The following is a 26,564-nucleotide window of genomic DNA, read 5'->3' on the forward strand; positions in this document are numbered from 1 at the left end:
CAGAAATTATAAGATCATTGATTTAATATTTATCATTGGAACCAAACTTTAGCATTCATATCTGACAGATAGAAGATTAACTATGGTTAACTGAAGTCATCATTCCTAAGTTTTTGTCTTGGGTCTAGCACTGAATACAAATATGCCTTCAGCAACACACACTGAGAGAATGCCTCAGGATCAGCACATAAGTCTCTATTTTCCCTATCTAATATTGCATCATTTTAACATTTAAAGCAATGCCTGGAGGTTACTGTGGTTTTCCACCTATTAAATGCAATACATCTGCCAAGTTAGGATTTAAATTAAAATTGGGCTGTTGGAAGCTATTTCTAGACACATTTCTATCTAACTAAATGCTTGGATTTTCAAAAATTATCAGTGTAAAAGTTCTTATGAAGCTCATGTTTCAATTTCACTTTTAATTTTTAAGAACTAGACTCAATGCTCTGAGTGATTTTGACTTCTGTATAAATTTGTCCATAAAATCAAGGGGAAACAGCTTATTCAGTTGTAAGAGTAGACCCTTCCAGCTTTCCAGGAATGGAGGAAGAGTATATTTGTAGAAGAAATCTTTTAAACTCTCATCTGAAAGCTTAGGTGAATATTATAGCAATAATAAATTCATAAAAATTAATATACTGATGTTTAATTTCTTAACATGTATATTGTGCACCATTTTATAACTTTAGAATTTCTAAGAAACAGTAAAATATTAAAGTTTTACTTGCAAATGTAGTAACCCCAATTAATTTTCTATTGCCAAATAAATCTTTCCTCATGAGTGTTTTATAGATATGCTAACAAATTAAAATTACTGGAGAAAGACACACCAAAACATCAGATTGGTAGAAAAAACAGATGGCAGTATTTTTCATATAATACAAATGTAAATCAAACACACTTATTATGACTGATTTGGGAAAGGATTTTAATTCTGCTGTAGATGTTACAATACTAAGCTCAGGAACAGATGGAAACAAAAGCATATCACAGAAACTAGCAGAATTCAAAATAGCTTATGTTTACATAATTTATACTTTTATACAACTTTTATACTTTTATATAACACTGTGCTGTTGTAGTTTGGTCTTTTTTTTCTTGAAAAGGCTTCATCATACATGTTTATAACTGTAGGCCCTTATTTATCCTTTCAGATATAAATGGAAGAATTAGTAGGAAAACAAACTCATGCCCATCACTGGAACTTCAAAGAGATTCCATGTTTTTAATGATGCATGTGCAAGACCTATCTTCATTTGTTCCCTAAACAGTTTGGTATGAAAGAAAAATCTCACTTTTTATCTATTTTTTTTTTAATTATGGAAAAATTATATTCTAGCATAACACACCAAATTTCAGGTTAATAAAGACTGTTTTAAAGTGTGATGTTGGGGGCTGGCAGGACTGTAATCATTTTAACCTTAACAATGAGATGGCATTATCTCTCTGTTTGCAATTCTCAATAAAAGGAAAAATGAAAAAACGTATTCATACACACACACACACACACAGAAAACCTGTTTTTTAGAACACATTGAATAAAAAATGGAAGTACTTAAAACTGCAGTGAAAAAATTATTTTGTAAGCTTGTTCACCCAAATCCATGCTATGTTAATTTAGCATTTTTGAAAATTCCCATATAAATTTTCATACTATTATGTTGTTGAGAAAATGAGTCTCATTATTTACCAGACTCCCTGCAAAAAAAAAAAAAAAAAAAAAAGGAATTGTACAATTATTTTCATAAAGTAGAAGAGCAGCCCTTTCAACATGTGAAGTTCATTAAAAGATTACTAATTATTTTGCATTAATATCTGACATATATGAAACAAAAAAAGAGTGATATATTGGGATAAGTCGTCAAAAGTCTGAAATAGTTTCATTATGCTGTCCTATGTAAAGAGATGTAGTAGTTATCTAAGGAATCATCCATGAACTGGTCTGGCAGTAGGAAAATAAAAAAGAAAAAAAACCTTGACAAGTAGGTGGTGCTCCATCCATCTGAAGTCTCTCCCCCAGTCGGCATGTCAGAATCTCATTACCAACCAGGGTAAAGCCTGGCTGACATTGGTACCTTATTATGTCTCCTGTTCAGGAAAACAACACAAGGCAAAACACAAACAAACAAACAAAAGATGCATTAAACAGCAATTAACTGAGACTTTTAGCTTTGAAAACATTATTGATTAATGAAGTTTCTTACCACCATAATATACGATGGGCTAAATGACCTCTGGCATAAACAACTTTGATTAGTCTAAGAAATGTGGCAAATGAGCTTTGTGTTGCACACTGTGCTGCATCTATCACTTCTTTCCACCACATTATTTGTTAGATAGTTTGCTAAGTTGTCTGGGTTTGACTGATGCTATGTGAACCAAATGTCCACAAAGCTTTAAGCAATTTATAGGATAACCATTATGGAACTAAATAAAGGTCTAAGATCAAGTCAGTAATTCATACAATCCTGAGGGGAAAAAACATTAAATAGAAAATTGATTTGCTAATGCTATCTAGATTTGGCACTCTGAGAATAAGAAATTGTCATTTTTTAATTAAGAAACCAAAAATTCGTATAGTTTTATGGACCAATAAAAGTAAAGACTTGCATATTCCAGCAGTTCTCTTTGTCCTGTATTACAGAGAACAACAACAAAAAAAGTAATTTCTCTTTGTGACCTGTGTAACTAATCATATATTGGTGCATATACTAAAAGAAATTATTTTCTTTGCCGTCACATAAGCAAAACTAGCTGACTAGACATCCTAAATCAGATAATATAAATCATATGTCTTTGAAATATAGGTAGCTAAACAATATTATTGACCTGTCTCAGAAAGTCAGAATGTCATCCCCTTCTTTGATCCTCATAACTTTTAGAAATTTGATTTCACTTTTTAGCTCACAGAACCTTAATTCTGGTATAGAATATACCATTGTATACATGTTTTCTTATGGGTTTTGTGTTTTCTTTTTCAGTGTAATACAATGTTTTATATTAAACAGTATGAAAAATGGCTTTTAAAATTAAGGCAATTACAGAGAGTTATTATATTACTTATATGTAATCTCTGAAACAGATGGGATTCAGGATACATAGGGAAAAGGAATGATTCCTTAAAAAATGCACTTTCAAATAAAAATCTAAAATATTTCAAGTATGATTTCCATTCTGAAAAGCACCCTATGCACAGCAAGTTTATTCCATAAACATATTTTTTTGTTTTGTGTTTTGTTTTGTTTTTTTTTTTTTTTTTTTTAATATTACCTATTTCGAATTCATCATCCTCAGCTAGAATTTCAGCATTTGGTATATTTGCTGGAGGCTGGCAGACACGGAGTTGATAGGCTATAAACAGGAACAAAGCACAGTTGACATTCTCAAACACAGTTATCATAGTTATGAAACAACTGATTTAATATTCGCATTAGCACGATAAACATAAAAACTCAATTTATTTTGAATACAAAATAATACAAAATTCAAAATAATCAAAAGAAAGGAAATTAAAACATTGGAAGTTGTGCCTGCATTCTCAGTTAGTTTTTTAGTCTTAGTGGCGAAACCCTCTTCATAAATAAGAAATTTAGAAATGTTTTGCTAATTTTCTCACTTGAGCAATCCCAGTCAAAAAGCAAATATTTTTGCAGTTTTCAATCATTGTTCTTTTGGTTTGTTTTGGGTTTGTTTGTTTGGTTGGTTGGTTGGTTTTCGTTTATTTATTTTTACAATACAATTTTACTGTTGAACTCTTCTGCTTCTGAAAGCTTGTAATAAATAAGTTTTGGAATCCCAAAAATTCTACACAGAGGAAGCATAAGGAATGGACAGAAGCATTTTGAATGTGAAGTTTCTTATTAAATAAACAGTTGTGGAGTACACATCACCTGCAGATAGTGTCAGAGAATAAACTGCTTTTAAAATTGTCATTTGAAATTTCACACAAGATAATTTTATGAGATTTAGCACATGATGCAACAGCCAGGCAAGATAACCACATGAAATAAACAAAAAGATAAATAAGAAGTGTGTGCAGAAGATGAACAGACTGACTTTTTTTCCCCTAGATCCAATGAAAATGGACCCATGGTTGGAGACAGACAAAATAAGATTTGATCTTAATACAATTAGGACAGAAATCTGGCAAAAGAAATCCCTTTGACATATTTTTAGCTACAATTGAGTCCTCCCTGTCTTAAAGTGCAAGGTCAGGATGAAGTACGCTTGGTTTTCATTAATATTACATTTTCATGCAGCATTGGTTCATAGCATTTCTCTTTAGCACAAAATATCTATTTATGGCAGATGACAGTAATACACATTCTTGGTTGTTTTGTGTGATTAGATCCTTTAGTACTCTAATCGGTCAAACTTTTGAAAATGACAAAATTTATACAGTAAGACAGACTTTTTGTTACTAATGAGTCACCCTTATTTGATATCTTCCTATTACACACCTTTTCTTCAATTATGTAATGAAGATCTACTTAAATCAGTGAGTCAGAAAGCCTTAGAATAATGCAATTTAAAATAAAACACATCAATTAAACATGAAACAGCTGTGCTGTTTACATCTTAAGAAAAATAATAATAAAATTCATGAACATAATTTAAAATTATTCAATAAAGAAGCAATATAATTTATGTCAAATGTCTCTCATTCTAGGGTAACAGGAATATCATTAATTTTAATTCCAAAATATTTATTTTAAATAAATTTGACTCCTTGTCTTTATTTGACTCCTTTACTGCCTCTCCTTTATTACTATAATTTTTGTTCAGCCGATATAAAGGATCATAGACTCTGAGATACAGAGAGATTTATTTATCTTGACAACATAAGTACAAAAATAATTTTAGGTTTCTTTATAAGTAATCTTTGTGCTGCTCATTTCACATCTTTATTGCACATTAGGGCCTGCACCTGTGGTATGACAATTTTCACAACAAAAGAAACAAGCAAAAGCAGATCTGTAGAGACACTTTAATACTAGCAAATTACTAGAGCAGAAGAAATAGCCTCAAGTTACTCCACATGAGATTGGATATTAGTAAAAATGTGTTAAACAAAAGGGTTGCCAAGCACTGGAACAGGCTGCCCAGGGAAGTGGTGGAGTCACCATCCCTGGAGGTATTTACAGGACAGGTAATGTGCTATTTATCAACATAGTTTAGTGGTAGAACTGACAGTGTTTGGTTTATTGTTGGACTTGGTAATCTAAAAGGTCTTTTCCAATCTGAATAATTCTATGATTCCACGAGCATTTTAGCATATGTTTGGTCATATACTGATATATTAGTAACTATCATTACATATGGACTCATTAATGAATACAAAATGACATTTTGTCCTTTGCAAGTTGATACGTGCAATTTAGATGCCAAGATTTGGAATGGAAATTATGATCCCTCTCTGCCTAGCCCTGCTGGAGTCTCTACTCCATAATCAATTGATGGTGTTTTTTCTTCATTGTATGGTTTATGTATTTTTCTATTTTGTTTCACTTAGCTTAACGTTCTTTAATCCCATCAGTTCTGTCTAACTATATTTACCAACGTCTATAATAAGTCGAAAAGAAAGCCTTCTAGTCTCAAAATCTGAGCAGGATCCTGAAAACAGGATGTAGTCTGTCAGTGTTTCCTGGGATGTTCAATCCAATGGGCATTCCCAAAGCACCTAAACCCACCCTTACTTCTCAATGTTTCCTTGTAATCATAGCAATGCAAAAGACACTTGGCCACAGAGGGTCTGTATGACCACAAAAAGAGGAAGAATTTGGTGCATAAATTCACACACATTTTCATTCGGTCAGTATTTCATTCAAGGGCAAATTTACATTAACCATAATATGTAGTCCACTATCATTAAAATTTATAGTGTAATATAAATAATAGGAATAGTTCACTATCATTGGTATCTCTGCAAAAACAACATTTACTTCAAAATATCCAAATGTCAAAAGAAATTTAATATCCTCCAAAAACATTTAGGTTTCAAAGGAATTTTAAAAGCATTGTAAAAAATAAAAGTATGTGCACCTTGAACTTTAGGGTCTTGATGCTGTCTTGTTTGTTCATGTCTAATCATAATGAAGTCTTTTTATTTTTATTTGACTAATAGTGAATTTACTATCTGGTCAAGAAAATAACTTATTTTCATCATTCTTGTTAGTCTTTCATATGTTTGCATTATCCTAGTAGTGGTCAATCATATTAATAATAGATACTCATAGAAAAAGCAACTGATTTTTTTACGCCTTGTCTTCCTCCAGTGACCAGTATAAACAGAGAAAAAGTTTAATTTGTCACACTTACCATGATAACTAAGTACAAAGAAGCCACTGGTAGTAAAGTCACTGTGAAACTTTATCAGAATCTGATTGGAAGTGCTATAGACTGATTCTAATGCAGTGTTGCCACTAAATTGTCCAATTTGAGGGGAAGTTTGGTCTGGTCCATCCCTGCAAGAAACAAACAGAATAATTTTTTTTTTTTTTTTTCATTTTTTGGTTAAAAAATTAATAATTTCTCCAAATCTGAAGTTAATGCAGTAAATTTTCCCTAGATTATACTAAAAGGCATGAGATAATTAAACTAAGTTAAAACAGACATCAAGGGCTGATGACATTTTCATATCCTGTATGTGGATTGAATACTAATGAATACTTCAACTACCTTTTGAAAGTCACATCCTTATTTTCTAATAAAAAATATGGCAAATTCAAAATTACTGAATATGTGATTGTACTTCATCTACTTGCCACAATCTCTGATCACATTTGTGTATTATTACTTTCAAATGTGGCTATCAGAAAATAAATAAAACTAATTTTGTTCATGTCCCCCAGTCTTTTGAATCCGATAATTTCTAGGAAAATTAAGACATAAATAATGTTGTTAGAATTGATTAATAGAATTATTTGAAAACACAAGAATGAATATTGACTTTAGCAAAAATAAAGCCAAAATGCTTACAGACTACTGAATGCAAGATTACCCTTGAAAACTGCATGTTGACATTAAGAAATGCAAATTTTATTTGCAATGATATTCTAAGTTACTTTTAGACATGCTCTAATGTCAGCATTTTTTAACCTAGCTTCCCCCATAATTAATTGTTTTAATGCTATCATTTATAGTTTACAGTATATATGGAGAGATAAGAATCGATTTAAAGATAATTTTTATAAGTTATTCAGAGTTTTCTCAATCAATTGGGTGCTGTGTCATGAATTTTATATAAATTTTATATGGATTTGATATTTTTGACTCGGGTAAGTATTAATATAATTATTGGTAGCTTTAACCAAAACTGATCTGTAGCTGATTAATTTCTTGAATCCTTCTTCATATGAATGTATTGATATTATTTTGCACTATTTATTATGATTTAGACAGTACATATAATGCTGGTAAAATCATTGCTACCTTATGGAAAAATGAAATACTCATTTCAATAGAAAATATCAAAGTTAGTACTTAACAACAGTGGAACTGTACAGGGGACAGAATCATGATATGAGAGTATTAAATATTCATCATTACTTCCTTCTAGTTTAGAACTGTCAAATATTATGCAATAGAAGTTTAAATTATTTTTTCAATAGTTATTAGCACATTAGATTTTAAAAGAAAACGATATCAAAATAAAAATATGGATACTTTTTATTTTGAAATTTTTGTAGTAATATGTTTGCCCAAATTATGGCACATGACCGTTTTCCTTCTGTTTAATCAGGAAAATTGTAGCAAATCAATATGCTTTGAAGCATTTGAATCGTGAATAAAATGGAGTTTTTTTGCATTGGAAACTGTTTTAAATTTTTGAACTGTGCTATAAATAAATTGTATCCCAGAAGTTGTATAAGCTACATAGTCAAATAGCCATCATGTATATAATACAATTTTTACACATGTGTATAAATGAGGACTAAAGTCATTAAATATCTTCAAATATGTGGTGGAGGGCTTAACGTGATAGGCTGCTGCTGAGGGTCATCATGCAGAGCCATGACAGACAAGGATTCAAGTACAGAGAGAATAGAACTTGTTTACAGCTATTATTAGCTCAATGCTTTTTGTCATAGCCAAATGCAAATAGAGACTCTTGTTTTATGTACTCTTAAGAATAAAAGACTCCAGCTTGGAAGGAATTAATGAAATGTTGCTCTACTTTAGTTTCTAGTACTCCTTTTCTACAATGCTAATACACACATCTGAAACTTCTTATCACTCCTTTCTTAAGTGTTATTTCTCTTGATTGTTGATGAGCTACAATAGCATACTTCTGTAGGCTTTTCTTTTTGACAAACTGACAAACACTATTATTGTTTTTGATTTCTTGTCCAGTATTTTCTAGAGAGAATGGTCCATTGGAAAGCAAGGATTGGTGCAACTCAGTCATTTCTCCTGGACAGAACACCAGTTTCAAGGGGAAGATCACAAATACATTCTTTTAATTTCATATATGGTTATATACTGTCACATGAAGATTAAATAAATGTCAAAAGTGTTTTCTTACCAGACAGTTATGAAATCATATATTGGCTCTGTTTGGAGAACTGTGAAATTTATGTAGATTCCATTCCCAGGTGGAACTCTTACAAGCCAGAAGCAGTCTTGAAAGTTTGGATACTCATCAGGGTATCCTGGAGAGTATATGGTGCCATTCATTGCAGTTATGTTTCCTCCACACAGAGCTATAAAAAAGACATTTCTTAAAAATAGACAGTAAATGTTTTTTGCATTCTACTTAGACTATATAAAAGCCCGAGTTTTGAACTACAACTTCATTGCATATGACCATTCCTGTGCAAAGAAAAAATTTTATTCAGCTTTGTGCAGAGTCAGAAGTCTATTTCGACAGTATCGCTCAAATATAAAAGTAAAAAAAAAAAATACTAATTCTGATATCACAAACACTATCAGAACTGGAATTAAAGAAATATATATACATATAGGGTGAAATTCCCCACACAACTGAAAATTACCTTGTTAGGGCTTTGTGTAAATTCCAGCTACAAATTAGCAACAAATCACATTAATTGTTTTTATGTGTGGTCACAAGAAGATAGCCAACCAAGATTAACACATGAAAGAAGTTATATAAAAGGTTGAGGGACAGGAGAAGTTTAGAGGGGAATTTCAAAATTAAAACATTGTGTCCAACATTATTAATAGTAATTTTGCATTTATGGATATAAATTCTGATAGATAAAGTAAGAGTCGTCTCTGTAATTCATGCTCAAGTGTACTAGAGTACTAATTTTAGACATCATACAGTGCAAGAGTGACCATACAGATTCTGGACTTTCATAACTATGTATTTCTGGAAAACTATTAGTTCACATTAGACGATTTTCTCCATACAGATTTCAGATGTATGTTGAATAAGGCACTACCCAGTTATTACAGAAGAGAAATGTTATACAAGCCTAGTTCTGGAAAAGTGAATGAAGCTTAAAACTGTATAATTTGCTTTATTTTGTCCACTCCACTCTGCAATGTGCATGGTATGGCAAGACAGATTTTCAAAAATACGTTTAAAAATCTCTAACCAGAGCAGCTTGTTGGAAATACAGGTTTGACATATAGGAATCATGCATCATTTGTATTTAGCAAAAGCATGTGCTATGGTTTATGTTCATACACTTTGGTGCTGAACTGTAAGGAGACTTCCACAGTGATACTTCAACCATTCAGACTCAACAGCTTGGGCACTGCTTTTCTTCAACTTTAAAGTTAAAGGCTCAAGGGAGGTTGAGCAGTACAGACAGAATTGGTTTTGCAGCCAGGTCTTAGGGGAGTGAAGACATGGTCTGATGACTGTCAGGCAACAAGATTTCTTGGAAAAGGAGAGGCAACAGAATCCAAAGAGATTAAAGCAAAAGAGATGAGTTAAGAAGGGTCAGAGAGTGTTAGATGACTCTGAGCACAGGTCAAAGGAATATTAGTTTCATGGGGATGCAAGAAGAGAATAAAATTGTTTAAACAGAAAGCAAGTTTAGTCATAGTTATTTCAGATTGTCTGCTTCAAGAAGTCTGAGGAATTAAACAAGCCTTGGTATATCTTGTCTTACAATAAAGATGTTAAAGCAAATACAAATTTAAGACACAGCGGGTATTTCTGGTACTAGGTATACATACACAAAAATGCCAACTTCATTTTAATGCTTTTGAACACAAAACCTTTATCTCAAATCAAACCAAGTAGAACTAGAAGATAAATCCTTATCCTTTTCCTGCAACAATAAAGAAAAAAAAACAAAAACAAAACTTCAAAATCTCTGTAGCATATAAAAATGCCACAAGTCATTTACTAAAAATACCACAGTAAGTATCTGCAGAAAACCCCATATATATTAAGAAATTTGTCTAGGAGCTGAGTAATGTGGACAGTCTGTAATTCTGAAGCAAACATGCATCTTAGATCTCTATTATCAAGTTGAGGTGATTTTTTTGTACCTTCATTTTTTAGATCAAATTAAGTACAAACAAAGAAAATCCAGCCACTCCTCAGGAACTTCATCAAAATTGAAACTCGGAGAAATAACATGCCTTGGACATTTTAGAATTAAATAATTAAATTATTGCTTCCAGTAAGGTATTTCAAAGGAAAAGAAAGAAACTCCATTCAATAAATTGTTTTGATTGTGAGGCACAGAAAATATATCTAGAACTAATAGGAAACAATAAGTATTTAGCAGTTAAGACATGAACTATGAAGACATTACTATTCCACAGGATCCAGAAAATGGGTGGTGAAAGTTAGTTATAATGAATTAACTTCTTCCCTTTCAAAAAAAAAAAAAAAAAAAAAAAAAAAAAAAAAAAAAAAACAGTGTAGGTGTCATCTCTCTTTTATATAAGATTTCCCCTTCTGAATTCAGTACCCGTTAGGTCCTAATTTAGCTATCATATCCCCCAGAAATTCCTAAGGCTCACTGACTCCAGCATGAATTTTGAATAATGAAGCTTCTTGTTTAAGTACCTAAATTTGGGTATCTGGTGCAAAATACAATGAAAAAAATTCAGAAAACAGGGGAGCTTTTTATTTTCTATTTGGGTGGTTGCATTTGGCTTTGGAGTTTTTTTGAGGGTGTTGTTGTGTTGTTGTTGGAGGTTTTATTTTTGGGCATTTCTCTCTTACATGTTAGTGAGGATCTCATTCTCATTGCTGAGTTTTACCATTCAATACAGAGGGAAGCGAAGCCTTTAAGTGGAGAACTGACCTTCTTTGGCCTGCTGCTTTGAGTCAGGCTCCTTTCAGCATAGCTAGGGAAGAGATAAACACTTCTACAGAATCACAGTCATTCTGTCTCCTTAAAATTAAAGCTGTGTGCAAGTTCCTTGAACAGTCACAGTTCCTTGAACTTTCTTACTTGTTTCAAGCACAAGTGAAAGAAACAAATGTAAAAGGTTAAAAAAATGTAATTTAAAAAAAAATTCTACTCAGAAGAAGCATATGTGCAAACAATTTCACAGAGCACTGTCTGGAGGACAATTTCACTCTAGACCACCTTTAACTTTCCTTTCTAATTGATAAGAGAGAATGTAAGTGGAGAGAATTGATAAATTCAAATTTTGAAGCCTTTATTCTTAATTTAGTTCAGAGTTTTTGCTACATTGCCTCACTTAGATTAAAAGCAGTATGGGTCTCCACATTCCAGACTTTAAGCCTAACCTTCTAAAAGTAAACTTATCTCAGAAAAAATTTCAGAGATTTCATATTACAAAACATTTCAGCTTCTCTGCTAAAATTTTAATGTGCAAAATTGCGTACTGCTTTTTCAAAGACCGTACTGTAAAAATACAGGCCTCTATAAATAAAAAAGCTGAAATTACTTCAGTTAACAGTCACAGGAAGACTTTCAAAAGATCAAGGATTTATAGGTCACCTGGAACATACCTTCACATCTGGGGAGAGGATGATTCCAATTGCGGCTGATGCCATGAAGACAAGTCAGAGCTGAATTTCCAATCAACGTGTAGCCAGGAAAACACTCAAATGAAATTGTTTGTCCCACAGTAAAGTCATTTCCAATAACAAAACCATTACGAAATGGTCGAGGATCAGGACAGCTCTGTAGCTGATATGCTGAAAAAAAAATAATGGTGGAAAAACCAGTAAAATAAAAATTCTGTTTATCTCAAAAATAAGAGTTTTTAATTAGAATAAAATTAAATGTCATGGACAGACCATACTTTGGGAACCAAAGTTCTATGATGGGAATGATCAAATAATTGATTTTATACCTGGAGAAGTACAGTAAACCAGTTATGCTTCTGTGTTGATAAATAACATTTCTTTTTGCTGCTCGAAGAAACTGTACTGAGATAGATGAAGTGCTTTTCTGACCCAATAGGAGTTGTCATGTTTTACATTCTTATGTTTAAGGAGAATAAGAAATAAAGATGTCTATACTTTTTTTGGTTTTCCCAGAAGAATTAAAAGGCTCTATAATGAACTGGAATATCAGAGACTTTATAGTGAACAAGTAAAATTTGAAAACAGCTTTTCTCACACATCTCGGTGATTTTTTCCTAGAAGATTTGAAGCATTGTCTTCTTATTACCAATGTGAGAACAAATAAGCTGTGTCCAGTCTGAAGGACAAGAATATCATGTTGTATATGTTTGAAAGAATCACTTCTGTCTTATGTGGTTAAAACACAGAAAAGAACTTTCCAGTGTTTTGACAAATAATAGCATCTCTAAAATTCTTACTCTTACTGTTATAGTATATGGTCTTATGTTTTTACTATCCTTAGCAGTTTAGGCCACAAACTGACTTTTTCTTTAAAAGCTAATTCTTTTTACAGTGGCTCACTTCCAGAATGTTACACAGAGTTCAAATCAATTTGGACTTGTTACTATTAAAAGAGTAGTAGGAGACCGCTCTAAAGTAAAAGCTCTATAAATCACTCTTAGGTGTTATTCATATAATGAAAACAGGTCTTCTTTAAAATACACATTTGACCTTTTTCATGAACAGTGGTGATCTAATCCCTTTAAAATGAAAATGCAATTCTATAAATAGAACTATGATCTCGTGATCTTCACCAGCTCGGCATGACCTACTTGGGTACATAAGAACAAGAACCTTCAGAGAAATGGTGAACTAGGAAACAAAATGGATTTAGAGATTTTTTAGTTGGCATTAATTTGCACAAACCTACATTGATCCAGTAATAGAAAATAGTATTTAGATCTATGTCTTCCAGAACCCATTCCAAAAAATTAAAATTCAAGTATGCTTCCAAACATTGAATGGAGATGTCTCATTTGTAAAGGCATGCAGTGTAAATTAATATGCCAATCAGCTTCAGATATTGGCAATTATCTTTTTGCTGACATTTGACCTGACATTTTAAAGAAAATATGCAATTAATTTTCGTTTTCATCTTAACTTTCTTCATTCTTCTGTTTTATCTCAATGTTTAAAGCTTGGGACTGAAAGACATAAAATCTTTCATATTTATTTTTAGAAAACCCCAAACCCCCATAAAATCTTTAACAGACTTCTTGTTCTCTCATAGGAATGTCCAAATCTCACCTTGATATACTATATGAAATCCTTGTTTGTTCTGTGAGTAATCACTGTGAAAATATAAGCTGGTTTCATGAGTTGTGCTGAACAGAGAGGCTGGCAGCTGAGGGCCACTGAGTCTCCCAATAACAGTGCTAGTTTCTGTAGATCCACTCCTAACTTCTAAGTAATCGTGTATGGTCTCCGTTGAGAAATTCAGAAATTGCAAATGGACACCTGAAAAACATTGTCAGTAGATAAATACCACCAGTACCAAAACCAGGAGGGAAAATAAAGCGTGCACGTCTTACACTGATAATCACAGAAAATAACTGGGTGGAAATCCATGTGCTGCCTGGCGAGCATCTGTATATTTCCCAGTCCTGATGTGTGTGGGGCTGCACATTTATCACCTGCCAGCAAACTTTAAATTGGACTAGATGATGAGCAGAAAGAACCTGGGTCCAGCTCAGGGTATCAGGCAGGCAGAGCCTCTGGTGGTGCACCAAGGACTTGTGAAAGTAGAGTCCATGGGGAACACACTGAGGTATACGATGGCTTTGGTGACAGAAATTTCCGATTATTTGGTTCAGTAAGGAATAGGAAGGCAGCTTACTATCTATTAGCAAGTTATCTCTCCTAACCAGGTGTTGTATTACAAAAATTATGTGGCATTAGAAGAAAATTCTATGCACTGGGTAGTTATAGGGCTCTTAAACATTTTCCTGTTTATAACATATTTCTATATAAGTTAAAACAAAGAAAAATCTGTATTTTGTCTTGATCTATTGCAACTATGCCATGATAATGCAGTAGTTTCATTAGAAAGATGATTGAGTCCTACTGGTGTTTCTGGCAAAGACAATCAACAAAATTTAATATAAAACCGAAAGTAAAAGATATAATGTCAGATAAATTATTGAAAGTCATGAATAGTTTTGTAACTCCTGAACAATAACATGAAAGTTTCTCACTGTCTTTTAGAACTTCCCCCCAGATATCATATAAACTTTATGAATGTTTTTATGAAGTATGAAACATTTTATATGCAAGTTAGGTGCATAATTAAATTACTGCAACCCTGATAATTTCTGTCTTGCTTTATCTGAAGACAGTCTATAAGAGATAAGAAAGCTTTTTCTTTTAAGTGTCATTTTTTGACTTTGCCAGCCTTCCAAATATTTCCCACACACAGAATAAAGCTATATTCAATCTTTGCTCTTTCTCTATCATTATATTTTGGCCTTTCATTTGATCCTGAGAACCATATACTTGTCCAAATTTAAGCTGCCATTAATAAATTCCAGCTCACGTGACCTTGCTGTCAGTTTTTTTTTCCTCTTTCACCAACTTTCTTTGAAACAAAAGTAGAAATATATTTTCACAAATCATCCTGGTCTCTGTATTGCACTGTCTTTCTCTTCAAGTTTCTGAAGCACAACAATCATCAAAAGATTCATCCCTTGCTCTGCCAGTAGCACCTGCCTCTATTTGTCTGAGACTTCAGCTGGTTAGACTGATTTTTTTACTATGCCTTTTTGCAGTTTGGACACCCTGCTTAAAAGAGTAGGTAATGTTATATATGCAAATAAACACAGTGTCATTGGTAAAAACATTACACCATTAGCTAATATACAGTGGAGAAGAGTATGATCTTATAATAACCTATAATTGCGAGAAAGTCTTTCTAAAAAGAGCTAAATAAGTAAAAGTCTATAGAAGGTTCTCATTATGTTGTTTTTGAGTTTTTCTGTTTACTACACAGAAGAGTTGGACATAAATGCCTCCACTAGATCAAAATCACAGCATCACTAAAAGCAGTTTTAGCCATCACTCCTTCAAATTTCATATTTTCTTTTTAACAGTGAAATTTTATTTTAATATTCAATTTAGTTTCAAATATATCTCATTTGAAAAAGGGAAAAAACGTCAAGCATATTTCAATTTGTGCAGCTTTAGTTTTCTCCTAGAAAATGAAGCATTTCATTTTCCTATACATGAACTGGAAAACAGTTCATAAATTTAGAGAATAAACTTCAGTTAGTACAAAGCAGTTAAGAACTATTGATTTTGGTGGTTAAACTTACTTATCCAAGAAGCTGTTTCCAAAACATCAGTAGTTGAATCTCATGCCTAATGGAAGTCAAACTAAATATTATGTTAATAATGTAGGGTGTAAATAGCAGTCTAAATAGTTAGGTTAGAATTATTGGACACATAAGCTTGGCAGAATGCAAGCAAAGAAAACAGACTAAGGAGTCAGGAAGAGAGACAAGACAGCAGCAAAGTGAAGGAAGAGGCAGATGGCAATGTATTTGGGATAAAAAGACAGCAGATTCTGGATGCAGTTGAACATACCATTTCATTAAATTTGAAATTTAACCAATATTTCAGATTTTTATTAATTCTTTATCAGCAAATGTCTTTGGAATCATCTATCAAAATATCCAGTTCCCTTATAGCTCTGAATATCCTTTTCTCCTGTGGATTTGAATTTGATAGAGGAATAATGCACCGTCTACTGCTATAATGTTCGGTTTGTTGGGTTTTTTTTTGATAACTTAACAATCAGAAGTCTATTTTGTGATTCTAGACAGCATTATTACTCATTATGAAGCACTACAAATTGACACATCAGGCTATCTAAAAATTCAGGTAGTGTCAGATTTAAAGTTCAAGGTTACTTCTATAAAAAAATTTGTTTGTAATCTTGCGTGTTTTGAACAAAATGCAAACAAACAAAATGTGTTCTATATAAAAATCCCTGTTCTAATAGAATGCATTTCCTCCAGATAGATTTGGTTAAGTCAATGTTACAGAACATTTAATATTTTTCAGTATAAACAGTCCATGCAGAACAATTGGCTTTCATTTAAATTGTAAGTGAATTAGGCTCATGGGATTTCTAATAAAAAATACCACAGATTTGATTTTAAAAAGAGAAAGGAAAGAATCTGAACATATGTAGAAGAGAATGCTATTTGGGATTTCACGATCACTCTGGAAGACCCAGAAATTCTGTATCATCAAGTAAAGAATATGACAGAAGATAGCAAGTATAAAATAGAAAACAAAAAGGCCTGTCTAAGAAAACCAGCACATCATTCAACTAGGATATAAAGAAAAAAATCCAAGTGCACTTGCTCCTTAAAAAGTGCCACGTGTTAAAAAATTAGACAGGACAACTATACTGGTTAGCTTCAAATAAAGATTTTACAATAAAATATGCATAGGATCCACCCAAAGTTGCTCAAGAGCCAATGCAATTAAAATGCTGATAATACCTGCACAAAATCATAGTGAAATAAGAGAAGGTCTAGGTACTTGGAAAAGTCTGAATATATATTCATTTTTAAGACGACAAAAGGGACCTGGGAAATGGCAACTACAGGTTCGCTGCAGTCCTTGGAGAAATTATGGAGCTTGTTTATTTTGAGACAATTTGCAAATATATAAAAGACAAAAAGACACTTAGGAGCAGTCAACATGGATTTTCTAACAGAAAATAACAGCTAATCAACCATTATATCCTTCGATTATTAAATTGACAAATGGAAAAAGGTGTATGTACTATACTTTCACTCTGCTATGGCTTCTGACTCGATCTATAACATTCTCCTCTGAAAGCTGAACATACATGAGCTCAATGAACAGAAAGGAAGTCAGTTAAAAATTAACATAACTTTGAGGCTCCAAGGGTGATAATCAGCCATTCAATAGTTGGCAGCTAGTACCAAGCACAATATTCTGTGGGTTGCTATGGAAGCTTACACTGATTTATGTCTTCAGAAGAGACTTGGAAAATGAGATTGCATCCTCAACAAATGTGTGGAGGATACTAAACTAGGGCTTATGGATGATATACTAAATGGCACAATTTTTGTCTGAAGAACACAAAAAACCCTTAAGGACTGAGTAAATAAATGCTTCTTAAAGGTTTGCACAAGGAAAGGTCCAAAATTCTACATCTGGAGTACAACAGCCTTATCTGTTATAGGCTGGGGATTGATTATGTGAGTAGCAGCCCCAGTGAAATGATTCCACCAGTCGTGGGCTTGATCCAGTCTTCCTAACAATTCTACTTAAAGTGGGAAGTTTGACAGCTTTACGTGGGAGGTTTCTGCATTTCCTTTCAATGAACATTTCTATGCTGCTGTGAGTTTCACCTAGGATATGCAAAAAAGCTAAATGATAAAATAATTAATTAAAATGTAGCTTTAACTTCTAAATTGACCTGGTATAAAATGTTCATAATAGGTTTTTTTTGTTGTTGTTGAGTTTATGAATTCACAAAAAAAAGAGAAATCAATCCTGTAAAGTTAGAAAATTGTGCTGAATTCTAATTAAACAATTTTGTCTTTATGAGAAAATTTTGGCATATATTAAATGAAAAACCAAGAACCTTGTAGCTCTTCTATTTTAAATCTTTATTTTAAGAATTTTTTTAACTTCTTCAAATGAATGACAATTATTTTTGGTTTTTTTGCTAGGATAAAGATTAACAATATTTTAAAATATATGTTCAGTGTTTTGCATCCATAAAAAACTATTTTAAATACATAAAAGAACACATACCAAACCCAATAGGAAGTTTTATTGTCCATGTGCAATCCAAACTGCTAGGATAGTTGCCAGGAAACCCTGGACTGAGAATCACTCCACTGAAGTCTGACATGCCACCACCACATTGTGCTAAAACAAACAAACAAACAACAAACAAACAAACAAACAAAAACAAGAATATTTTTCAGAGGAGGGAAATGAGCTAGAAATTAATCCATAACATTAAATATTATTATAAAATTAATAATATAATAATACCTAGGGTTATATTTAAACAAATACACAAACATATCTTTACCACTAAATATATATAAGAAAATAAGTACAAGTAGGTACTTTGCAAATTTGTATCAACTCTGGATTGAGCATATTTCAATTTGGGGTATGCATAAACTCAAAATAGAACAGATTACAGAATAGCAGAATCATTTAGTTTGGAAAACACCTCCAATATCATCAAGTCCAAGCTCTGACTGATCATCACCTTGCCAACTAGACTATGGCACTAAATTCCATATCCAGCCACTTCCTGAACACCCACAGGGATGGTGACTCCACCATATCCCTGGCAGCCCATTCGGTGAAGAAATGATCTGAAATTCCTGACTACCCTTCCCATAAAGAGATTCTTCCTGATGTCCAACCTGAAGCTCCCCAGGTGCATCTGGAGACTGTCCTCTCATCCTGTCACTGCTGCTTGGGAGACCATTCCCACCTGGCTCCAGCCTCCTTTCAGGGAGTTGTAGAGAGTGACAAGGTCTCCCTAAACCTCTTCTTCTCCAAACTAAACACCCCCAGCTCCCTCAGCTGCTGCTCATCAGACTTGTGCTTCTACCAGCATCATTGCACCAGTGTTTGCTCTGCAAACTGTCTACAAGAATTGTCCCTGTGACAGGCAAGCAGCACAAATCAGCTTACAGCTGCACTGAGACAATTGTGCATGTTTGCAAAGGAGCATCTGAATAATATAGGATACTGCATTATAAAAAGACAAAGTGTTTCAAGAGGCCTTTTAAAAACTGCATTTTTGTCCTGTTGTTCTAAAAATGAGATAAAATAAACAGATTTACAAAAGTACACATAAACATTCTTCAGAAATTTAGCTAAATTCATATCTTAATTTTATTTATATTTTCAGGCATGACATCAGTAAATAAAATTACTTAGACATCCATATTACATGTAAAGATGGTAATTATGATAAATAGAATTTTGTTTAGCAGTTTTGTCCAAGTAAAATTTGCTACATTTGAAACACAAGTAAAAACGATTACTCGCAAAAAAAAAAAAAAAAAAAAAGGAAAAAATATACGAAAATAAATCCTCTAAAATTTCAGCACAGCATCTTTATCTTCAGAATTTTCCATGAGCAGTGCAATATAATATCAGACTTCCTAACCATATGTTAATGCATATGACAAAAACTGAAGACTAACTCCTGAAAAAATTTTTACAACTATCTCAACCTTGTTGAATATTTATAAATTCTAAGCCGAGGGAGCTCAGTAACTCACAGGAGGTTTTTAACACCCCACAGGATTAAGAACAGGATTATGAGAGGCAGCTCAAGAGGATATGTATTAACTGTCTTGAGGAAAAGCAAAGCAAAAAAATCTTTAATGAGATCTGCAGCATCCTGATTTCCATACATTCAAGATTACAAATCCTGATAACTTTTAGTGTTAGAGAACCCAAAAAAAGGCTTTTCTATGCAGTGAAAGAGATTACAACTAGGAGTTTTACATTCCTCACATTTATTCATCATATAAAAAGAGTTTATTTAAAATACACTTCAGAGGTTTCAATTTGGTTTCCAACAGGTTTTCAGTGCTTTTTCCAATAATAATATGGATATGTGTATAATTTAAATTGAAAAACAATGTATCTTCTGAAATTGGGTAAACATGCTTATGTTGAGCTCATCAGAGATGAAAATGTAATGTTATTTCTTTTTTAATATCTTCTACAATTGCCATTACTCTTCTGGGGAAATGAGTCCTAAATATATTAGTTGTGTTGCAAGGGTCTCTGGAGGTGTCATTCCTGATAATGCATTGATGATATATCTGACTAGAACACATAGAATCATATCATAGAACAGTTTGGCTTAAAAGGGACAACATGTATTTCTTTTACTGCTTGGAAATTTCAGAAAAGATTTGCCAACATAAGTGTGCAGGAGCCTTTGAAAATCTCTAATTTAATTTGAAGATTTTCAGATTTAATTAAGTTTCTCCAGTTCTCCCAATTCTTTCCACTATATGTGTATTATTTTTGAGTTTTCTGGTTTGCTCATTCTAGCATATTTAAGAAAAATTATGTATGCTGAACATACCTAAACATATTGGAATGGGATAATTCCATCTTCTTACTGGTCCAGGCATACAAGTGATATGTGAATGTCCCTAAAATGACACAATATTTGCTAATTCATATAAAAAAATATACAGTATACAGCACATTAGTATTTCAACAAAAATAATATATAATTTAAAACATCGTCAAAATACACAAAAACAAAAAGGTACAGTAATAACATACAGTAATGACTGTGACAATTAGCTCACTACATGATGGTGTCTACGCCATAAATATTATTTCTTATAGCATAACAGAATCCAGCTGAGTTCTGTGCATGTTTCAGTATTAACCAAGGGTCTGGAAATGACGGGTCTAGCTGTAGTGATGTTTGTGTAGTATGGATTTGCATCATTTGTTGAACATGATAAAACTATACATACTATATCAATTATTTAAACTATGTAAGTGATGACTTTACATCTTAAATCCATCATAGACACATCCTCTGTGTTTTTCTTTAGCCTCATGTAATTCTCATTGTTTTCCAAAGAAAGCAAACAAAAATGAAAAATCTTAAGACAAAACTGTACTTGGGATATCTCCCAAAACTATCCAGTCAGACTGCTTAAGTCAGAAAAACCATATGGAGGGGAAAAAACTTTACCTGTGTGTTTGCACAGTCTATGCTCCTAATTTTTTTTTCCTATACTTCAGCCATTTACTGTGGCCTGTTTGGTCACACACTTATATTTAAGGTGGGAATTAAAGCAAAGAAGCAAAAATATTTCTCAGGCTGTTTTACGAGAGTGTCCAGTTAAAACCAGGAAGTATAAGAAGAAAATTTCAGTAGTCATTCTCAGAGTTGCAATCACAGAACATGCATTTCATCTATTCTTTAAATGCTAGAAATCCGCAGGCATGACTAGGAATTCTATCTTGAAGGGAAAATTGGGATACAGGTCCCAAATCCAAACAGCAGTGGAAATCTGGAAGCAGACAAGACTACTTTGCTCTATCACTATACATAAACTAGACTATTTTTTTTGTAAAAGAATAAAATTAAATTTTTATTTTTGATGCAGCAAATATAAACACAGTATATAGGTTTTCACAGAATTATATAAAATAAATATTTGAAATTATTAACATTTTTTAAACTTCACTTAGTCTGACATCAACACATTTTATAGGTGAGACTGATATTAATGGCATTTTGCTCATTTTGGCATATTTTTCTATTTTGCTCAAAAAGTATCCATAACTGCATAGCAGTTAATCATGGGCTGTTATATAGAAATTACTTTCTCCCTTTAAGACTTTTCTTTTTGCAATGCTCAGGTAATGTGATAATTTTCTGTCCTTTTGGCTCTCAAAGAGCTAGGTAAATGGAAGACTGTAGAAACTGCAGACTCTTTGAGGAGTCTAAAGTAAAAACAATACTCAGTTTTGGATCTGATTCTATGGCATAACTGTACAAGTTTTTGAAAATATTTTCCACTTCTTTCCTATAGGCAGACAGGTTCCTACTGGTGATTTACAATCACTGCATTTCCCTAGATATACATTTTACTTGGCAAAAATACACCCCTATTTGATAAACATTTTGGAGAAAAAACCCAAGAAATTGCTGAAAGAAAACAACTGACACTATCTGATTTACTAAGAAAAGCAATTATTTATTTCTCTTTGTTTATTCTTAGTCCCCTCTTTACTTTCTTTTTACTCCTGTGCATAGAGAACTACTGTCAATTGTTCATCAAGTGATTTTAACTTAATTTTGCTGACAGTTCATGGTTCAGCTATAATTATCAAAGATACCATCAGTAATATCTGCCACCTATAATCACTAATGCAGAAGAAGCATCAAGCCATACACTTCTGATGGAATATTTGGATAGTTCTTAATTTACTATCTGGTAGAAAAGCAAACTGTCCTATAAATTTACATGTACATAATTCCTGAAGAGTTCAGCATCCATTTTGCACTGACAGTCCCAAACATAACCATGCTAACGAACTGAAAGGCATCATCTGAAAATAGGAAACTTGGCTTACCTGAAGAGAATAACCCTGGTCACACTGGAAAGACACCACATCTCCAACCATGTATCTGTCTCCAATTTTGATCCCATTACTTGGGGTCTGCGGTTCAGGACAAGAGTCCAAACCTATAGCTGAGAAAAATAGAGAAGTTTAGTCATTGTAATGAACATAAAATTGTTTTTTAGATTTGCATAAGACTGTGTACAGTGCACATAGCACGCTGTGTTGATAAGCTTTAGTGTGTGCTCTTGGGAATCAGCAGTTGCCTGTGGACAAGTAGCATATTATTTCAGAACAACTGTGTATAAGGAGAAAAAAATCTTCCTGAGTAAAGGAAAAGGGTCAGTGTGGCAGCAAGCACTTCCCAATCTGGCACAGACTCGTTCATTTCTACCTCACTCCTAATTACAGCCTTCATAAGTCAGACTGGGAGCGCCTCCACTATCCTTTATCAGCATGTGCTCCAGAGGAGGCTGGCCAACACCACACCAACTGCAAAACACAGGGAAAAACAGTGCAAAGTAGAAGTGCTCTCCTACATTTTATTCTCCACAGGTCTGACTAAACTCCTTCATTCATTTACACACAAATATACAGAATAAATATTTGCAGCAGATTTCATCTAATCTATTGTTTCAAGAAGTATCTGTGGACCTATAACACTAATATTTTGAATTTCTGATTGCAATAGAAGCTAGTTTGTGGAGAGATTGTGATGTGATTTTTTTCACGGTCATCAAAAAGACAAAGAATTTTTTTTCATTGCATCTACTCAGGAAGTTCCAGGAGTGTAAGAAAGTATAACCGAGTTGCTTTCTTTCCCAACTGTAAGAATTAAACCCAAGTTGTGAAGTCAGGACTATTACACAACTGGGCATCAGTACACAGGATAATAGAGAAATATTATGAGATTCGATTATGGCCACCTACTACCTCAGAACATTATCAAATTCTGCATGTTTTGAAACTTACTAAAGTAACTGATCACTTCCTTTAATATTCTAAGTAAAAACTACGATTTGAAGACTTAAAATAGTGCATTTTTATACAATATGAAAGATGAAAGCTAACGAAAATTTTTAGCTTTCAAGTTCTATTTTCTGTTCTCAAACCAGAGAAGAGCAAAGAACCTGTTTTGAAAATGACTGATGGACGTGAATCCATTTTTTATATTTCAGACATCTGGAGTGTGATCCAGTTAATGTACAAAGCAAAAATGCAAAATAACAAGTGTGCTTGGCTTAAACAGATGATTGCTTATAATCTGCCTTGAACAGTTAAATAAAGGATTAGCAGGTTTCAGTTTCCAATTACTGAACCTTCAGTTCAAATGCATAACCTATGTGAATACTCAGGCCATGCAAAATGAAATGAGCTCATCTCAGGCTACCTTAGCAACCCAAACCACATTCACAGGTATTCATCCTATTGTCTCTCACTTCAATTAATATAATAATATTAAGGAAAAAAATACAGTCTGAACATCTACAATACCTTTCAGAAAACTGAAACAAATTTTGACATCTTCCCAGCTAAGGACTAGTTCAGAACTTGTCTCTCTAAAGGGTCGTGATATTTATTCAGGTCATAAATGTACTCATAAATGTATTAATAAACCACAGTCTGTTCTTTATTTGTGGTGCATGAATAGTTTCTTGCACTACATTATACTATTCTCATGGTAAAATGTGTTAGATTCTTGAACTTCCATAGCCAATGGCAATAAAAGGAGGTTTTAACATATGCGTTCAATGAAAACATACTTTCAGTATCTTCTACTTTTCAGATAAGAAGAATTGCATATAAAGAAAAATAAGTTATTTGATGCTATGTCTTGCCCTTCTCCAGCAGCTCCTGTAATGCTCAATGCAAAAACCTACCACTGAAATTTTCAATAATATAAAACTTTAGTTAGAGAAAATGAGCAATAAATCACAATTTTTATAGTGGTAAAAAACATATAAATGTTATGGAACTGTTTAACAAACCATTCTATGGCATTCTTTGTTGTCAAAATTCAGGTGATATAATGTATTTTCAATGTAATATATTTTTGTATTTAAGATATCAAATGGAATACAGAAAATTAATGTTATGGATAAAATAACAAATGGATTCAATACAGAAGTAAAAATATGATAGAAAAAATTATAGATAAGAACACTATTCAGTTTCAGAAATGAACACTTAATTCTTTATGTCGAAGTATCATTTACTTGGTGTCAAAATATTTCTTCAACAAATAAAGTTCCTTTTGTTTTCTTTCACTTTTATATTAGCATTTGTATTTTTAGAAGCTGAAGAGATAATCCCTAGTAGACAGGACAAAAAACTATTCATGAGAGATGAAGAGAGATATTGGAAATGAAACACAATGAAACCTCCTTACAGAAATCTGAAATGCTGAAATGAAAAAGTAATCATTTTGGCAAATGGGGTGCACTTTCCCTCAGACTTGTGTCTCCTAGAAAAGATGAAATAGACTTGGAAGATGCACTACAAATTGAATAAAACAATGTTTATGATAAGCTCACTTGAAAAATGCTTAATATAAATCTTTAACTCTGATGTGATTTTTCATGAGAACTATGCACCTATACTTCAAAGACCAAGGCTTTAATTTAGCTGACTCCTCATGATGTCCTTGGCCATCATGTGCTCCAATGAAATGAAATAAATAAATGAAACACTGACATTAAAATCTGGCCATTACTTTCCATTTACTAACTATCTTTATAAACATAATCACAGCTTTAAAGCAGGAACCACTGTCTGAGAGTCAGATATGACCAGAACTGAAGAGAGTAACTCTGCACCTCTTTTTACTGGAGAAATTTCTTCATAAATATGGCAGTTTTGTGAGTTCTGGAATTGCCAGAAAACATCCTCTTAGTTGTAGAAAAATGCAAGAGACAAAAATGCAAAAGATACACAAGGTACAGTTTCTGTTGTCTTCCTTCCTAGCAATGACAACAAAGTTATCCCTTAGCTTGAACGCCCATATCAAATTGGTGATTCAGCCCAGTGCAGAATATTCCATAGCCTCTTCTTAAAAAACAATTGAATGATAGACGGGAAAAAAAAAAAAAAACTTTCACGGGTTAGAGAGACTGTCTTTCAGAATAGTGGAGGAATAAGAGTCATGTATTCAAAGAGTTAAACAGGTGGTGCCTAGGACTTGAAATCCACACTAAGCAATTAACTATGAGGTTTCAGGACAGCTGACCCCAACTGAATAAATTCTATACTGTATGAAACCATGTCAAGAATCAAATATGTGTACGGATTTACACAGGGCTGTATGTGTGAATCTGCACAAAAGTAATGTTTTCTGTTTGACTCTATAAACCCAATGTGTTGAAAATTTGTGATTCAACAAACAATACTGATGTGTCTCAGTAGATATCCAATTAACCAGTAGCTCAGTGAAATATGCTGTCTTACAAGATAAATGATTAATTAACTTTTCTTGCTCAAGTGATAGAGATATGTGATTAAAACATCATACAGTCTGTGGTGATTTAATCCAGACAGCAGCTAAACACCACAAAGCTGTTCTCTCACTTCCCTCCCCCTGCTCCCAAGTAGGATGGGAAACAGATTTGGAAAAAAAGTCAAATTTTTAGGTTGAGATATAAACATTTTAATAGAACAGAAAAGGAAGGGAAAATAATAATAATAATAATATATAAATAAGCAGAATGATAAAAATCAAATTAAAGTATATAAAACAAATTATGCACAATGCAGTTTTTCACCACCCTCTGACTGATAACCAGCCAGTTCACAAGCAGCAGTCCCCAGCCAGTTTTCTCCTTAGTTTATATGCTACTGGTTAATTGGATATCTACTGAGAGACATCAGTATTGTTTGCTGAATCACAAATTTTCAACACATACTTTGGGTTTATATAGTCAAACAGAAAACATTACTTTTGTGCAGATTCACACATACAGCCCTGTGTAAATCCGTACACATATTTGATTCTTGACATGGACCAATACTTTAAATACTGTAAAGTGAGTCTTTTTTTAAAGGTTGAGGTTGTATACAGGCAGTATATTACTCATATTATTTGGACATGTGGGAATACAAAGGTTTTAAAAGTGCATTTTCACATTCA

At 32.8% G+C, this 26,564-nt stretch overlaps 1 protein-coding gene across 4 annotated transcripts in view; it reads right to left on the minus strand.

The window, feature by feature from the left end:
• The window catches only part of CSMD3 (CUB and Sushi multiple domains 3), a 587,774-nt gene that overhangs the window by 81,638 nt on the left and 479,572 nt on the right, over window positions 1-26,564 (minus strand). For all 4 annotated transcript variants that reach the window (XM_088178475.1, XM_014870085.2, XM_088178481.1 and 1 more), the window contains 9 exons: window positions 22,454-22,572; window positions 20,433-20,502; window positions 18,110-18,226; window positions 13,562-13,771; window positions 11,915-12,103; window positions 8,528-8,705; window positions 6,322-6,467; window positions 3,274-3,354; window positions 1,978-2,091 (listed from right to left, as the gene is read on the minus strand). In XM_088178475.1, coding sequence (XP_088034601.1) covers window positions 1,978-2,091; window positions 3,274-3,354; window positions 6,322-6,467; window positions 8,528-8,705; window positions 11,915-12,103; window positions 13,562-13,771; window positions 18,110-18,226; window positions 20,433-20,502; window positions 22,454-22,572 — 1,224 coding nt within the window. The remainder of the gene's footprint in view (window positions 1-1,977; window positions 2,092-3,273; window positions 3,355-6,321; window positions 6,468-8,527; window positions 8,706-11,914; window positions 12,104-13,561; window positions 13,772-18,109; window positions 18,227-20,432; window positions 20,503-22,453; window positions 22,573-26,564) is intronic.

This window comes from Sturnus vulgaris, chromosome 1 (assembly GCF_052056855.1).
Source record: "Sturnus vulgaris isolate bStuVul1 chromosome 1, bStuVul1.hap1, whole genome shotgun sequence".
In the NCBI taxonomy this organism is placed as follows: domain Eukaryota; kingdom Metazoa; phylum Chordata; class Aves; order Passeriformes; family Sturnidae; genus Sturnus; species Sturnus vulgaris.